The sequence below is a fragment of the Gobius niger genome (assembly GCF_951799975.1).
Source record: "Gobius niger genome assembly, chromosome: 4".
Taxonomy (NCBI): domain Eukaryota; kingdom Metazoa; phylum Chordata; class Actinopteri; order Gobiiformes; family Gobiidae; genus Gobius; species Gobius niger.
Window position 1 is genome coordinate 23,252,428 of NC_136855.1, and position 17,648 is coordinate 23,270,075.

At 39.8% G+C, this 17,648-nt stretch overlaps 3 protein-coding genes across 3 annotated transcripts; 1 reads left to right on the top strand and 2 right to left on the bottom strand.

Annotated features, from left to right (window-relative positions):
* Positions 1 to 123: 123 nt before the first annotated feature.
* Positions 124 to 3,433, top strand: LOC306962534 (lysosomal protective protein). The gene is made up of 11 exons (XM_079555706.1): positions 124 to 371; positions 779 to 890; positions 956 to 1,093; positions 1,162 to 1,320; positions 1,403 to 1,494; positions 1,605 to 1,689; positions 1,755 to 1,898; positions 2,603 to 2,748; positions 2,822 to 2,984; positions 3,056 to 3,145; positions 3,215 to 3,433. Exons 1-11 carry the CDS (start codon positions 199 to 201, stop codon positions 3,296 to 3,298), a joined length of 1,386 nt encoding a protein of 461 aa, XP_079411832.1. The 5' UTR covers positions 124 to 198; the 3' UTR covers positions 3,299 to 3,433.
* Positions 3,434 to 3,986: 553 nt separating this feature from the next.
* Positions 3,987 to 9,137, bottom strand: slc38a7 (solute carrier family 38 member 7). The gene is made up of 12 exons (XM_079555708.1): positions 9,018 to 9,137; positions 8,027 to 8,382; positions 7,875 to 7,928; positions 7,292 to 7,436; positions 6,899 to 7,037; positions 6,725 to 6,823; positions 6,548 to 6,605; positions 6,359 to 6,473; positions 6,135 to 6,282; positions 5,009 to 5,208; positions 4,875 to 4,926; positions 3,987 to 4,782 (listed from the first exon to the last, which is right to left on the bottom strand). Exons 2-12 carry the CDS (start codon positions 8,273 to 8,275, stop codon positions 4,680 to 4,682), a joined length of 1,362 nt encoding a protein of 453 aa, XP_079411834.1. The 5' UTR covers positions 8,276 to 8,382; positions 9,018 to 9,137; the 3' UTR covers positions 3,987 to 4,679.
* Positions 9,138 to 9,354: 217 nt separating this feature from the next.
* Positions 9,355 to 15,537, bottom strand: got2b (glutamic-oxaloacetic transaminase 2b, mitochondrial). Its single transcript, XM_079555903.1, has 10 exons — positions 15,363 to 15,537; positions 13,183 to 13,339; positions 12,945 to 13,073; positions 12,812 to 12,871; positions 12,573 to 12,734; positions 12,368 to 12,472; positions 12,003 to 12,153; positions 11,651 to 11,816; positions 11,428 to 11,578; positions 9,355 to 10,102 (listed from the first exon to the last, which is right to left on the bottom strand). Exons 1-10 carry the CDS (start codon positions 15,443 to 15,445, stop codon positions 9,980 to 9,982), a joined length of 1,287 nt encoding a protein of 428 aa, XP_079412029.1. The 5' UTR covers positions 15,446 to 15,537; the 3' UTR covers positions 9,355 to 9,979.
* Positions 15,538 to 17,648: the final 2,111 nt, after the last annotated feature.

Genomic DNA, 17,648 nt, shown 5'->3' on the forward strand with positions numbered 1-17,648 from the left:
GTGACCACAGTTTTAAGTCCAGTGATAAACATTTCTGAACTTCCTTTAGTTGCGTTTGGTAACTCCCACGTGACGCGTCTGCAGTCATATGATGCCCTGCCCGTGTGGAGGTCTATGGTGTGGAGTAGTTGGAGCGGTTCATACAGGAAGTCAGCTCCTCTGGTAATAACACTGATATTGATCTGTGAATCAGGAGCTATGGCCAGCAAAGGCTCGGTGCTGCTGGGTCTGCTGTCCTTCTTCCAGGCCGGGACTTGGGCTCAGTATGCTCCAGATGAAGTCACTCAGTTGCCTGGGATGTCATTTAAACCCAACTACAAACAATGGTCTGGATATCTGCAGGCACGACCTGGCAAGTTTCTCCATTACTGGTAAGAATGTATGAGAAACCCAGGTTCTATTATGCACAGTACACCTATGCTATATTGGCAGAGGCCTATTAATGACTTTTGATTGTTTCATGCCGAATTATTTAAATTACACTTTTTTTTTTTATTACAATGTACAATAGAATCATGTTTGTACCTTTCTGCATCTGTAGTAGCAATACAAATTTACCTTGTACTTTTTGACTTTTCTAACACAATGTCTGAGAGCAAAGGTTGTGTCTGTACTTGCTGGTTGTGTCACAATAAATTGCAGTTTTTCTTATTTTTCCTAAAGCTTGCAATCAGTGTAAGATTGTTGTTTAATGTAGTATATTATTTAAAACAAAAGCTAAACAAAAAATAATAATAATAATCTCAGTATTTCAGCCAGTGCTTTTCTGCATCCACAGGTTTGTGACCTCACAGGGCGACCCAGCCAAAGACCCTGTGGTGCTCTGGCTGAACGGGGGTCCAGGGTGTAGCTCACTGGACGGCTTCCTTTCGGAGAACGGACCTTTTCACGTGAGCACATGACTTTTACAATATCAATAAACCTTGTAAAAAGACACATATTATTGCTTTCTCAGGTAAATGAAGATGGCAAAACATTGTATCAGAATCCATTCAGCTGGAACCGGATTGCAAATATTTTGTATCTCGAGTCACCTGCTGGAGTTGGTTATTCTTACTCTGATGACGAGAATTATGCAACAGATGACGACCAAGTGAGTCTAAAAATCTTTAAAAAATCAAAGCCGTGCTTCATCACATTGTCACCTCTTCTGTCTTACAGGTGGCTGAGGACAATTACAAGGCTTTACAGAGTTTCTTTCACAAGTTCCCAAACTTCACTCAAAATGATTTCTTCATTACTGGGGAAAGCTATGGCGGGATTTATGTACCAACTCTCAGTCTGCGCGTGGCTACTGGGGAAGCAAAAATAAATCTTAAGGTAAAATCCTGCCAGTTTCGTGTTTGTCCTAAAATCCTAAAAGATTCTCCAAAGTTTTATCTGACTATATTTTGACTCTCAGGGTTTTGCGGTGGGAAATGGAATCAGTAGCTTTGCTCTCAATGATCAGTCGCTTATCTATTTTGGCTACTTTCATGGACTGTTTGGAGAAGCGTGAGTAAATATTTGCTATGGATAAAATGAGGCATTGTCTTTTGATTGAATTTTACATGGATTTCTGTTGAATTATTCCATCACTCATTATTGGTTTCATGTAATTTCAGTTTGTGGCATGATCTCACAAGCAATTGCTGTGACAAAGGTACTTGCAACTTCTACGATTCGACCTCGGAGACGTGTGCGACGATGGTATGTGTGCAAGGGGCTGACATTTCCAGACTGACCAGATTCACTCACTGTTCTTTTGCTGTCAGGTTCATGTGGCATTTAACATCATTTATGAGAGTGGGCTAAATGTATACGCTCTCTATTTGGACTGTCAAGGCCATGAAAGAGCATACGAGATGGCTATGAGACATCTTTTTAAAAACTTCCGGAAGAATTTTAACGCACAGAAGGTAACGATCTTTACTTGTTTTTGACCATGTCTTAATATTAACCTCTTAACCCCCACCGTAACCGAGCCCTTTGACTTTACCCAAATCTAAAAAGCTTCTTGAAGGAAAAAGTCAAAATAGCTACAACAATGAGATGTCAATGAGGATGATAATGGAGCAAAAAATCTTATAAATAAGTGTCAAAAAAGCATCAAAAACATGACAAAACGTGCATCAAAAAGTGATGAAAAAGCAACAATAAAACAACAAAAGCACAGCCAAACAGGAGACAAAAAAATATTTTAAAAAGTATCAAAAACATGACAAAACGTGCATCAAAAAGTGATGAAAAAGCAACAATAAAACAACAAAAGCGCAGCCAAACAGGAGACAATTTTTTTTTTTTTAAAGTATCAAAAACATGACAAAACGTGCATCAAAAAGTGATGAAAAAGCAACAATAAAACAGCAAAAGCGCAGCCAAACAGGAGACAAAAAATTATTTAAAAAGGTATCAAAAACATGACAAAACGTGCATCAAAATAGTGATGAAAACAAGTGGCGACAACGCAAGGAATCTTGGATCAGTTTTGTAGGTCTTAGCTTTCAAATGAGGTATTACACTGGCCTACAGGCTGAAAGCTTTAGTCGAGAAGCTTTTACATTTGGGTAACTGCAGTAAATGCGCTTGGTTAAGAGGTTGAGATCATGATACTGTATTAAAGCTTGCAGGTGTGATGAACCCCGCCAAGTCTCTTAGAGGAGTCCCGCCCTGCATCGATAGCGCTGCTCAGATCGAGTGGCTGAACAGAGGTGACGTGAGAAAAGCTCTGCACATTCCCGCGACCCTCCCGCCATGGGACCTCTGCAGGTGGTTATTGCGTTGCTTCTCTGTGTTGTGCAGTTACTTTGAAATGACCTGTATTATCCTCGATTCAATGCAGCGACATTGTTGGCGGTAACTACACAGTGCTTTACCAGACTGTGAAGGACGTATACCTGAAGCTGCTCTCGCTGGGCCTTCGAGCACTTGTGTACAACGGAGACACAGACATGGCTTGCAACTTTCTGGGCGACCAATGGTTTGTGGAGGACCTCGGCATGAAGGTACAGTTGCTAATGTTACAGGAGATAACATTTGATAAAGCATTGTGGTTAAATAGTTCAATATCTCATAGCCCACCACAAAGTACCAGACCTGGCTTCACAAGGACCAGGTTGCAGGTTTTTATCAGGGATTTGGAAACATCACTTTTCTAACAGTGAAGGTACGAGTCTTATTTGAACGATCGCTTAAGTTGTTTTCGTCACTTATTGTGTTGTATTGTGTGTTTTAGGGTGCAGGTCATATGGTGCCACAGTGGGCCCCAGATCCAGCTTTTCACATGTTCCAGTCATTTATAACCAATGGTGACTACTGAGACACCATGTTTTTAATAATATTGTTGCGATCTCTCAGGGAACTTATTTTTGGGATCTTTCCTAGTTTATTTTATGGATCATGGATAATCGTTTTGTTTTTTATCAGGAAGAAAAATGTGTTTTATCTGCATTTTAATTTTCTTTTAGTCTGTTGTGTGTGTATATATATATATATTGTAAATCCGTGTGGATAATAGGCTCATGCTCGTCTGCCTTAATGACCTAACAGCGCTTTAAATTGTGTGAAAAAAGGGAAACTGCTTTGTCAGTTGATGCACTGATTGAGATGATCTTCCTGTTGTAACAAACAAAATGTCATGAATGTGTTTTACTATGAAACGTTTATTACACTCGGATTGTCTGTAGCGATTCATTCATAGTAAATTAAAATGCAATGCAAACAACTGTATGAACAAGTTAAAAAAAAAACATTTTCTAAAGACAATAAAATCAAGACTTTGGCACAAATAATGAATGATTTGTACAGCCACAAAAGAATGAACAATTATTTCTTCATTATGTGAGGAAATGCCTTAATCATGACAGTTCCAATCCCTTTCCCAAAAGTAACACGTGAGATTGCAGAATATGTGTCCCTTTTTGTAATCTTAACAATTAGACAATTTAGCAAGTTTTAAAACACATTCTTCAATCATTTAATCGTACTTACATCCATTAAGTAAATACCTTTCAAGTCTTGTGATTCCGTCCACAAGAATTTCTGTGTCAGTTTGTACTTTGACTGGTCATCTGACTAATCTATAGTTAGTGAATAATGAAGGCCAGAATGAGGCCATAAGCAGCCACTAAACACGTCCCGTCATTCTCAGTTTCAAGAAAAACTATTATGCTTTTTTGTCAGCAAAATATCCCTTTCCTGTACAGCAGCACCATTGTGCGTAATTACCTACAGACATGACATTGCAAACAATACCAAACAATGAGCAGAGAGACTGAATTCCCTTCATTACTTAAATCATACTGATCAATGGCAGCTATTGTAGGAGGCAACATCTAACTTACCGTGTTCCATGCTTAATAAAATATAGCATTAATGGCATAATTACATGTAGATACCATGCAGGTTGTAGTAGAGTCACCTAAAGTAATCACAACAATACTTGGCTCTTGTAAACATAATAGGAATGCATTATTGTCAAAGGCCCATAACTGTCTCTAATTAGACAAAAGGGTTCAAGTCAAAAGGTGAAAACAATCATAAAATCATTGTCTTTATATAAAATCAATGGTACTTGTTTGGAGGCGTCCGTTCCACATGGTTCACATGATCTCTTTGGAGGTATTGACAACAATCCTGTTTTAAAACGGCAGCGTCGTTAGTATAACACCAGACACTGCTGCCTCGGACATTCTTTCTCATCATGTCTTCACATCTTGATAGATGGAGTTTGATGTTGTGAGGCCAAAAATAAAAGCTCCCAGTGTCACCATGACAACCCCAAAGATGACCATCCCATGCCAGCTGAGAAAGAAAAATGCACAACTGTATAATGTACTGAATAAAATGAGGCTGACAATAATAAAACAGAAGAAGAGAAGAAGTGTCAGACTCACCTGGTAGATCGATTATCGGTCTCAGATAACTTGGCTTGCATTAAACATAAACCTAAACAACAAGGTCCAGCATTATAGGTTAAATGTAAAAGTATAAATGGGAAAATGTAACAACAGCAAAAATGCTATATTACCTGGAAAAACAAAAATAAAGCAAGCGGCCAGACCTCCAATCAGTGAGATTACCCGCCCAATATCTGGGATAAAAAGTGCCAGGACGAGTGTAACGATGAACCACACCAGCGTCTGCAGGATCCTCCGCCTCTGCTCACGACGAACACACACCTCCACCTGTTCCCCCTGAAAACGCAGCCACAGCCCCTCGATCACGGCCCTGAGGACAAAACAGGTCAGTGTGAGGTCAGCAGCGATATAACCATCCACAATGCATGACACTGCTAATTAAGGCGAGACACTGCAGGTGAATAGGGAAAAAATGTATATTTACAGATATCAATTTGAAACTTTTGCTGTAGATCACTGGCAGAAATGTGAGGAAAAAATACATGGCAAGTTTTCTGTCATTTTATCTTGTCATATAAGAACAAGGTGTTTTATGCCTAAAAATGCTGCAAATTTCCCATCTTTTCGGCGACGAAATCTGAATAATGGATAGAGCTACATTCAAATGTATGGTTTCATTTTATTGATAAATGAGCTACCAAGACTTTTTCAGAGGGGATTTTGGATTTCTTTTTTAGTTTTAAAATAAGCTGTTTTTTAGTGGGAAAGTTTGTAAAAAAAAATATTCTCGCCTTATTTTTTTGACATTCAAAACTCAATAAATGGGGCTTAGGGATTAGATAATAAAAAATCCCTCTGAAAAAATCTTCCAAATATTGTTCAGTTCAAGGCTGGAAAATTTGAAGTCTTTAGGTCCGACTGACGTGGAGATAGTGACGCCACAATGACAGAAAAATGTGTTTTGAGAAAAAAGCCCTTGAAATTGCATTGTCCCATATAAGTCTATGGGGGAACATTGAATCATTGAATATCTAAACATGTTATTGTGAAGATTAGGTATATTTTTGGCTTCCGGGTGAAAGCTTGTATGTTCAGAGACCAACTTGGCCCAAAACCTGAAAACTGAAAAAATTGAGTTTTGCCTGTAGTGTCTCCTCTTTGAAAAAAACCTAAGATTGATTGCCATCTCATTTACTGAGGTGTCATTGGCTCATAGAGAGATGTATTCGTGAAACCACAATGCCACCAAGCACATAATCTGTTTATCACAAACTAGAAACCACTGTCGAGATTTACCTTCCACAGAAGTGCAAAATTGGGTACGAAGTAATGACGCAGATGACGATAAAAGCTCTTGCTATAGCCACGGCAATGTCATTTGGAGGGTATGACATCAGGACATCCTGTTTGACGCTAGAGCCAAATGTCAAGAAGCCACAGACGCCTGAAGCAAAACAGGATCAAAGTATTAATGCAAACTAGCAACATAAACATCGACAGCTCATACTCATCACCAGTACCTGTTCCTATGTAAACGAAGAGGCAGATGATCATACTGAGCGTTACGACCAATCCCCAGGGTTTGATCTCTTTTCTGGTCATGCTGTTAAAGACCGGCACACAGCTGACATGGCACTGAAGCAAAAACAGCTTAGTTCACAAGAGTAAGACACATTCTTTACCACAAAGCAGAAATGATGAAGTGATACCTGAAAACCAAAGCAGATGGTGGGCATAGCGTTAAACACAGCCGTCCACGATGTAGAACTGTAACATAGTGACAAGACGACATGAGCGAAGTAAGTGACAAAGCTGCAGATGGTAGAGAAGCAAATATTTGCAAAGACGGCTATAATGTTTGTGTTACTCCTGCAGTATAAACTCACCTAACAGGAATGTAGCCTGGCATGTCATTCGCGTCAGGCCAGATATACTTTATAATGACCACTATTGTAACATACCACGTCCCCATTACACTTATCGCACTATTAGAAAGAAGAAGAATATTAAAACTTCCATATCTGTAATGAGTACCAACTTACTTACATGATGAGTTATACCTGGCATATTTCTGAAAACCGATTTCTTTGGGAATGGAGAGAGGGAGAATAACGAGGACGGCTGTCACAGAGATGGTGAACTTGCGATCCATGTACCAGAGATGGGGGCCTAAACCCTCAGGATCTGCCGCTTCAATTACTGCAACACAAAACACAACTACTGGCAACTACTAAAAAGACGAGGGCAGTGAAACATTCAGTGACTCGTCAGCAAGTTCCAAGAGCTGTATTTCATTTTGTCAGCATGTTTAGAGCAGTGGTAATGTATAAGCAAGTCACATGAGGCCTGTGAGCAACAAACGCACTTGGACAATGTACAGGACATACCCCATGTTTCCAGAACTGGCACATATGATCTTATGGACATGATTTAATGAAGTCGTGTGCACTCACGGCGATCCAGCTGATCTCCGATGACAATGAAGAACGCGATGCAGGTCCCAAATGTGTAGATGGCGATGGCGACTTCACATAAGATTCCGGTCACCTGCCCACAAGTGGCTCGTACCACCTCTTGATATGTGCTTTCATTACTGACCTAAACACACAAAGTCAACATAATAGTACACACATTTGAAGCCATATCCAGGGCTTTAAAAACAAGTTATGTCAATGATTATCCCTGAATATGGCAGTAAAGTATAAAAGTCTCAAAAGTTCACTCTCTGCTTCATATGGGTGTTAGTTAAAATATGAATGTATTTTGGAAAGTCCGTTCAGAGAATCTCCTCAAACATAGTACTGCTGTTCTAATGCACAGTTCAGACATGGACCAAAAAGGACCAAAATTAAAAGTGGCATTGTTGCATTTAAATATACAAGAAAATACTCAGGATCATGCAGCATAAATGTAGTTTTTGGGATATCTAACACATTTTAAGGAGTCAGCAGTACGTCTTGGCTACAGGAAGTTAAGGTCTGGACTATTATGCAACACAATGACCATAACTGCTGAGAGTGTGGAGTTTGCACAAACCTGGGAGCAGTAACCCAGGATCACTAAACCACTAATGATGAAGATCAACATGAACTGAAACACAATATGCACAAGAAAGAGAAATATATTGTTAAAAAGTGAACAGTATAGCTGTGATTTCAAATATAAGAATATGAAAGGCTCATCCTTACCATTTGAAGCATCACTCCAGCTGTCACACCTCCAGCCATACTAAAGGCTGCTGGGAAATTAAGTAAGCCTGCTCCCAGTGCAGCATTGACTACAATAAATACAGCTCCTATGGAGGAGACTCCACTACTTCTCTCGGTTTGAATGTGCGGCACAGAGTCCACACTGGGGCTCTGCAACAACCAGGCCCTCTCTCCAGAGTCAGTGCTGCCCATGCCACCCCAGTCCTCCACATCGGTGTTTATGGCCATGTCTGCAATGGGCTCAAATCAACAGACACTTTGAAAGCTGCATTAAACTTCACCCAGGAAGAATGTGCAGTCACTTAGTCCATCGCTGGCGAAATGGTAGAGCCATTCTGTACAGGAAAACAATACTTGTCATTTATATTGTATAAATATATTTGTATGAGTTTACTTCACAGTATCTCTTGCTCCAAATAGGTTTCCCCACAATATTTAACTTTGAAATCAGTTACTTTTATGCATAGGCTTAATGACTGTACATTGATAAAGTCACAAAAAACATTTTTGGACAAATAGAAATGTGATTAACCTGTTTTAGTAAAATATATATATATATATATATATATATATATATATATATATATATAGTAAATATCCGTGTTGGTGTCTTGTAAAAAATAAATGCATTTATTTCAATGTAATTACCGCAGTGTAGCCCATCCAAGTCAGATCGTCAACTTAAACGAGATCGGACGCCTTTACCAACATTTAAATTATTAAAGTTAAATGATTTTACAGCACCTGCTACATTAGTGCCATTCAATGACAGTGATATTCGTGTAACGTGTAACATGTCTCATGTACTCAAGATCTCACTGATTTGACTAAAATGTCAGGGAAAGGTATAGGCATTGGGCAATGGCCCTCCCTCTTGTTTACGTGTGTCCTAAGGCTAGCCAAAGATGTCGGAAAACAGTCCTAAAATAAAACATGAAAACATGATCATAATTAAAACATACATTATTACCTCTGCTGTGTGTCCGATGTGGAGACTCCAGAAATGTGGCACGGTGAGAAACACCTCCAGCGAATGACTGGACGCCTGCTATGTTTTGGTAAAAGAAGCTAAAGGAGAGGAGCACGTGACTTCGTCACGAGAAAGGAACTATGGGTAGTGTAGTTTATTTGGTGCAGAGATTGATGACGTCACTCTACCGGTCACACGACCGGATAGCACTAAAACTCAAGTTTCTCTATTACCAAGAAAACACGACAGTTTTGTCATAATTTATTGAAGTTCAACAATGTACATGAACAGTTGCTTTTCATGGCAACATTCTAGATACTGAAGTAAAAGTGCCAGGTCTCAGAATTGGTGTTTTGTCATTTTACAGTTAAGAACTTGAACCAAATGTATATCAATGAGAGCTGCATGTCTTATCTTTGCCTATAGTCATCCACACAACCATTATAGTCGCACAATCAGACAAATCCTTAAGAAACAAGGACATAAACTAGGACTGGATTGGAATATAAAAGATTTACATTTTGTCTACAGTCTGCGTCGCCAAGATTTCCATTTTGTTGGTGTGCTTTTTGTGGGGTTAGTCCTGTTGCATGATAGATCAGGTAACTGAAGAGAAATTATTTCTATAGCCTGGACATAGAGACTGACAGTACACACATCTTTTCAACTAAAGTGCAAAATAAATTTCATACAGCTTGACTTAAAAAAACCACTAACATTTTGGTTTTGTTTTCGCAACAGATGTGCCATTGTAGAAATAGCACATCTAAATACAAATGCAAAAGCTCAGCTCAGTCATCTTTTTTTTTACTTTTAAAACTAAAACGAAACAAATTTTCAACTAAAACCAGTGTTGAGGGTTAGAAAATGTAACCAGAAAAAAATTGCTCAAATTAAATGTTGGAGAAAGAATGGGACCCAAGAGCTTCTCTTCCATTTGAAGCTCAGCATGATGACGATGTCTACTTTGTCACAGCATGGATCCCATGAGCCAGGTACCCCACATTTCCAGAGGTCACACCTGCCACAGAGATCCTACCATCCTTGGTCATGTACACAGAAAATTCCTTTGACAGGCGTTCAACCTAAAATACACAAATACAGAGATATTAGAGGAATTAACCGAAAAAAGAGACTAATGTTGTACTTTACCCTCTGACACTAAAAGATACTGATGATCTGACTGAGCCGAGGCACCGACACGTGTATCAAGCACAGAAAGCCACACCTTAGTCGAGCTGTGTGTCACGTATCATTTAAGGAAAGTCACGTGACCAACACTTTCACGGAGTCATGTTTTTATCATGTAATGTCGCACAACGAGCCGCAGGAGGCGCCAGTTTAAAGAGAGCATCAGACTCATTTTGTCTTTTGGATTTATCCTAATATGCACAAGGCAGCGATCCCATTTCTTTCACGTCCAAGTACAGGTCAGTCCACAACATGACACAGGCGCGGAGTCGGTGCAGACTATAGCTATAGTATAATATATCATCATCGTATTGTTTGCCTAGCTCAATGGAAGTGAAAGGAAAGCACCTGTCATCTAAACAGAAAGATTTAAGTTCGAGTTAGGGCCATAGTAAATATTTTTTGGTGGTTCGGTCGTTGGGGCAACCACTGGGAAAAATAAATGTGTTCATTATTATTATTTTTTTTCATCAACGTCTTCATTTTGAGATTGCTGCATCACTGATACTTTATTGTAGTCTCTCATTCATTTGTTTTTATTCTGATTATTCTGAGCGGTTCTCCTCTTACTGAATTATTACTTTCAGCCACTAGGTGGCGCCTACACACTGTAGCCTTCCAACAGTGTGACACAGACCTTTAAACTCAAAGTATTTTCTTGGAGTAAATTTAGTTTTGTCTCCATAGTGTAAATGTAGCAATTTGATTTTTTTTTTGACACCAGCGCAGAAGAAAGTGTTCATTCTTCTTTGCCTTGTCATCTTACACAGCAGTACACACGGCCGTAACATGCATATTAATTGTAAATATAAAATGCAAAATATGTAAATAATCGGGATGTGAGAGTTTGTGTGAGGGTGAAGGAGTCGTGGCCACGGCCGTTTTAAGTCCATTACCTCCTCCTTCCAAGATAATACAGGGGGAAAAATCGGTACCTTTAACTAATAATAATAATTTTCTTTGATTTGACCCTTATTTAACCAGGAGAGTCCCACTGAGATTAATAATCTCTTTTTCAGGGTAGCCCTGGCCCCGGAGGGGAAGGTATTGTAGATGTTTTTAGTTTAGTGGTAGGGGAAGTATCAACCAGGCCCTTCCTGTTTAGCTTCTGAGATCTGACGGGATCGGGCAGAGCTAAGGCAGTATGGCCTTTGGTTCGCTCAAAGCTACGTTTAAGAACAGACATCACTGCTAGACAACTGTAGCAACTCAGACGCACCTGTTCAGGTTTGAGACCAGTGAAGCAAAACATCCCGATTTGGTCGATGACATGCTGCCAGTTGTGAGTGGAGCCTTCCTTCTTCAGACCAGCCACCAGCTGTTCTCTCATTTTGATGATGCGGTTTGCCATGCCATGAACCTCCTCCAACCTGGTCAACACAAGCATGTTGTAATTAAATGTAGAAAGATGTTTTTCTTCAGTATTAAACCTCAATACATACCACAGTGAATACAGATCAGGTGTGTTGAGAATGGTTGCTGCTATTCTAGCACCATTCATTGGCGGGTTGGAGTAAATTGGCCGGATGAGGATCTTCAGCTGAGACTCAACCCTTTTAGCCTCATCTGTGTCTTTGCACACCACAGAGAACCCTCCTACTCGCTCACCTGTGCGTGTAGTAAGGTTTACATCATCAAGTTATGTTAATACAGTGACACAAATGCCCACTGGGGGAAACACTAACAAAGTTTTATGTTTTCTAAGGAACATTTTTATTTATGGACAATAATACAAAATTTCATGAAAATAACTAATACAATGCATTAGCATGTACAACACGATTGTTAACTGACCATAGAGACCCATGTTCTTAGCAAAGGACTGAGACAGCAGGACATTGTGGCCTTGTTCAATGAAGTAGCGAACAGCCCAGGCATCTCGATTAATGTCTCCACTGGCAAAACCCTGGTAAGCCATGTCAAAGAAGACCAGCAGGTTTCTTTTCTGTAAGATAAAACAGAGAGAAAACTTAATAGTCGGTCAACTGATAAAAGAAATAGACATTGAACTGTCTTTATCAGATGAAGCTCTCAAACTGTACATTTTACATGACTGTCTGAAAACATGTTAACTTTATATAAGGCATTAACAATGACTATCACTTTTAGGGAACTGTATAACTAACTAACTAAGCCTGTTAAACTTATCACATACTCACTTTAATAACTTCAGAGATCTCTTGCCACTGCTCAGGTCTGGGGTCCACGCCTGTTGGATTATGAGCACAGGCGTGCAGCACAATTACACTCTGCTCGGGAATATTCTATAAAAAGAGAGATTCACAAACATATTACTAAAAACATTAAAACCAGGCTAAGATAAGGCAAAGCAAGTGCTCCTCTTTTGGATCAAGTCTGGCTTACAGAGATGTCTTCAAGAGCTCCTTTGAAGTCAAAGCCACAGGTTGAAGGGTCATAGTATCTGTATGCCTTGAGCTGCATCCCAGCATCTCTGAAGATGGGCGTGTGGTTTCCCCATGAGGGTTTGGGGAGGTACACGTCACGTGGGCCTGCATGAAATCGCGACTGAGCCAAGGGAGAAAAACAGTTAGCTAAATGGTGATATTATTGTTTTAAAGAAAGTAAATAAAAAGAAGTCGAACCAAAAAGTTGGCTCCAATACGCAAAGACCCAGTCCCTGAAATGGTCTGCACAGTGATGTTCTGTAGAAATACAAAATAAACTTTCATTAGGAGGTCAGGGGAAACGATTTAACTCGTTTATAGTCAAACTTACCCTGCCACTTTTCAGGACCTCACTGTCAGCACCAAGAGCCAGCTGAGCACAAGCCTTAGAAAAGTCTCCCAGACCACCAATACCAAGGTACTCTTTATCCAGCTGTTTCTCTGCAATCAAGGCCTCTGCCTGAAGGGTAGAAGCAAAAGAAAGAAAATGTTCATCTAGTATTATAATTTCAGTAGAAGTATTGTTTACAGAGCGTTTGAACTCCAGACACCATGCTAAGCCACCATACCTTGCGAACACAGCTGAGCACAAAGGGCTTTCCCTGGTCGTCTCTGTAGGCCCCCACACCCAGATTCATCTTCTTTGGGTTAGTGTCCCTCTTGAAGGCCTCGGTCACCCCCAGGATGGGATCGGGGGGGCCCATTGCTACTCCACCCCACCATGAACTGAAATACGGAAAATCATCAATGAATAAAGTTCTGTTGAAAACTTGGAAGAGATGAGGTGTGGCTGATGTGTATTTTCCTGACCTCAACAACAGCCAATTAGCAATACCTGAGCTTAAACACTCATGTGATTTGAAGTTTCCTAATCCCTGTTTGAACATGTGAACCACGCGCTCACATTTCTTGAAACAAACAATTTAATCCATTGAGGGTTCAGAATCCAGGCTAATCAATAATCCTGGCTAATTCAGAGAATCGCATTTCTCTCAACAAAATGCTTCATTACTGATGAAAATGGTGTTTTTGTGTCTTCCAAGTATGGCCTCTCAAATTACAAAGTGCATCTTAATGTTTTTGTCCCGTATTGGAAATAAAACATTTCACAGCAAATTTATAGACAACTCATGATGCATTACAACTATAAATGTTATGTAAATATAGTATAGTAGTATAAAGTGCAAACTGTCGAGGATAATGTGACTTATGTGCAAGTGATATCTGTCACGTACACTTCACAGGTGGAGAACGGGCATGTTTTAGTAAGCAACAGAGCCGTTCCAAATGACAGAAGACTACGTACAACATGAGAGCATGAAATACCAAACTGACACCTGATAGGTGCTTGACCCAAAACCAGACGTCCCTGTTTATCCGTCAGTCCCACTACTGAGCCCTCTGTCCCATATTCCACAGGATTTCTACAAAACCATTGATTTGTCCCAGTTTTACACAAGCTTTGTCCAAAGGTGTCTGGGTTTTTTCAACAGTACACTACGCTGAATGCAGCTTTTAATATAGCTTAAATCCCATCACCTCAATGCTGATAACATATGTGGGAAAGTCACACTTTTTCTACCCTAACAAACTTTGTGTCCCAGTTTTTAATGTGAAAAATCTGGTCACCGTACCCAAAACCAGGAAAACAAACCTATAACATTACCTGCGGGAAAAAATATGCATGTAGGAGAAAGCTCAACTGTCCTTCAGTTATGATTTTGTTGTCGTTTCCGTGATGTTTAGTATCTGATGTTTTCTGAACCCCAAGTTTCGAAAGAAATGTGCTGGCTTTCCTGTTTTTGATAATGCACCACCTACGCAAGACATCATCAAAGCAAAAATACTACTAGTTGTTTTATTTTTCAACACTTGGCCTGTTTTGGTATTCATACTGTTCACATAATACACTGAACTACCAAGGTTGAACTTTGAATGTACATCTGTTTGCAGCTGAAAGCAGAGAAGCGTGTTGCGTGATAAATAAAGACGTGATGAATAAAAACTCATAGATGAGAATTAAATGGTTAGTCATATCATTCAACCAACATACAAGGGTTCCTGTGAAATACAAATTGGCTACACCCAAAATGAGCTAAATGTGCTAACAGGTATCCATCACATGATAATAATCTATTTGTATATAGTGTAAAATCTTAAATCCGCCGCACGAGCGCTACAACAATCCACTCATGACTCTTTGGTTTGTCCTCCAACAGGGCCCTGTAAGGACACCAGTTCCTCTCGCTGAAATCAGCCAATCAGCGAAGGCAGGAGGATCTCAGGAGCCAATCACCGTCCAGGATCACCCCAGCTACGGGTCGCCTCTTGGCACAAATCGTTGGTGCCAGCGCAAAAGTCTCCGTGGGGTTAAAGGTTTAAAGTAAATGTCAACAGTAACCAGGTCGTCGACAGTGTATTAAAGTTCACTAAATACAAACGATAGAATGTACAAACTCGGTGTATGCGAACAGATAACGCTACGTTCAATGCTAACAGGAAATTGCGGTGCTAAATATTACCATCGTGACTTTCATTAGCTTTACTGATATAGCGCCACCGAAGTGAAGTGCTTGATGAATAAAAATGGCAAATAGTTATCACGCCAACCAGAAGAATGGCACAATTAATACGTATTTATATAGCACAATTAGGACTGTGAGATGGACAGACCCCACGCCGCGGTCGTCTCCAACAAGGCACTGCATTTTTAGATATCGTCCTATCGAGATCTGTGCAACCGTTTTACCTTTGACGAGTCGACAGGACCCCCAGGGACGGGGTCATGTTCCCCAGGCCGGATAGCAGCCTGTTGGTAATGAGCAGAGCCATCGTTTCAAGGTGTTTGGGAGCAGAGACGAACCGAGGTGGATGTGGAGAGCTGTGAAGGACAGAGGCGACCACGACGCGGCGCTACGTACCAATACGTCGTGACGCAAAGGATAAAACCCCCCACACACCACGTGGGATTAATCAGATTCACGCGCGAGTTTGCCATGGAGTAGCCGTTTGCAAAAATGCTTTCGCTTTCTCATTGAAGATGTGTAAATACTTGGACTACAGATACATAACTGAGTTGCTCTGTCAGTCATGAGAGACAGCGCAGTTTATAATAAGGTGCTGCGCCATCGGTGAAGTGGAATGGGTCGGCCACTTGAGGGCAGTGTCATACAAGGTGTAAAGGGCTACTTTTGACTTTGATTTCTATCATCAAGACAAAGTCGCTTTATAAAATCAAATAAAATTGATGCGAGCTGTTCATATCCTAAATGTATTAAGTGTAGAAAAGTCCAGTTATTGTAAAATAAATAATCACCCCGTGAAGAATTTGGGAAGAAAGAGATGAGATGAGCTTGGACCACAACTAACAATTAAACATTTTCACGCTCCCTTTCATTGATTAGCCTATAAGTTATAGCTATACAACTTTTATCAAATGGAACACCAAGAACCTATCCCTATTTTATAAACGGAGCCCAGGAACAAACAGTAGATTATATTACTTTTACAAAATAAAAACACATTTTTCTTTATTATTTGTTATCTGTATTCTTGCCTTTAATGTTCTTATTTGTTTGCATTGCAGCTTTCAGATGAGACTTCGGGGGGGGGGGGGGGATTTAGATTGGAAATAGACACAAGGCATGCAAAGTTTTTGCTATATTGTTACACAAATATTCCTCGGTTTGATTGGAGATTCAGAGCTTCAATAAGCAGCTTCAGATTCAAGAGAATTTATTTATTTTTTGGTTGAATATGGCATGCCATTCCAAAAAAAACTCACCTTACCTCATGCTTGGGACAATAGCAAATGTTTTTGTTTCGTAGGTGAGGCAGGTTACATTATTATTATTTACATTTTGTTACAATGTAGCCACATTGAAAAAGAAAAGCACAGTCATGTTGGCCTGCCTGTATAATATTAAGCTATAGTTCATTAATTTGTTCGCTCATCTGGTAGTGCTTGAGGTAAAAGTATATCTTAGATGTGACAACCGCTTGATCAATACAATTTAGTATAAAAGTGCTTCTGATGTAACAAGTGCAAAACTGTCTATGTGACGACAGATCCCTGAACATTTCCTAAAAACAGAGCAATTTTAGATGTGTGCATGATGTGTGTTGGAGATATTCTACGTCAGCGGTGCCCAAAGTGTGGCCTGGGGGCCAAATGTGGCCCTTAGACTAATATTTGGTGGCCCCAGGCTTTTTGATGAATCAGTAGCATCTGGTTGTGACTATGGTAACCGTGAAAATGCATATGTTATTGCTTTATTGTTAATAGGTTTTAATCCTGGGAGAAATGACTTTCTCATAAAGGTGTCCAAAAATGGCATCATATCATTGGCGTGATATTAGTAACTTGAAAAGACTTTCAGCCAAAAGATGAATATGGCAGGATTGCAGACCTAATGCATCACAAATAATGACCAGGTTGACCTTTTGTCGCGTTCACGTTCTAGAATGTGATGATGGCATCATGTCAGGAGGAGCGCAGAGACCTTTACAAATCTATGGGAAAGATTCTGTTATAGAAAGAAATTGATTATCCTTTGGAAGTGATTGGATCCACAAACCTGCCACATTTATCTTTTGGCTGAAAGTTCTTTCATCTAACCAACATCACACAATGTTTTTGAACAATGTTTCCACTTTTGGACGCCTTCATGAGGAAATATTTGGACTTTTGTTCATAAGTGCTGAGAGAGAAGACACTGAACATTGTGACATTTCGTTTCATGTGAATTGTCCCACATACAGATATTAACCAGAAACAAAGACAAAGAAATCTTACTATAGTTACAACCATGGAATTCCAATAGCTCTTGAATGTTGTGATGTTGAACGCAACCTATTGGCACACATCTCAATAGATGTAACGTTTTACTGCAAGTTTAATAGTGGTTTTAATAGCAAGAAATATTAAAACCTCAAAAACTAGCTTTCATTGTGAGATGGAGCCGGTGTTTCGGTTCCATACAGTTAATAAAGGTGTGACAAATGATGTGAACCTCTCTTAAATGCACCCTGTTTA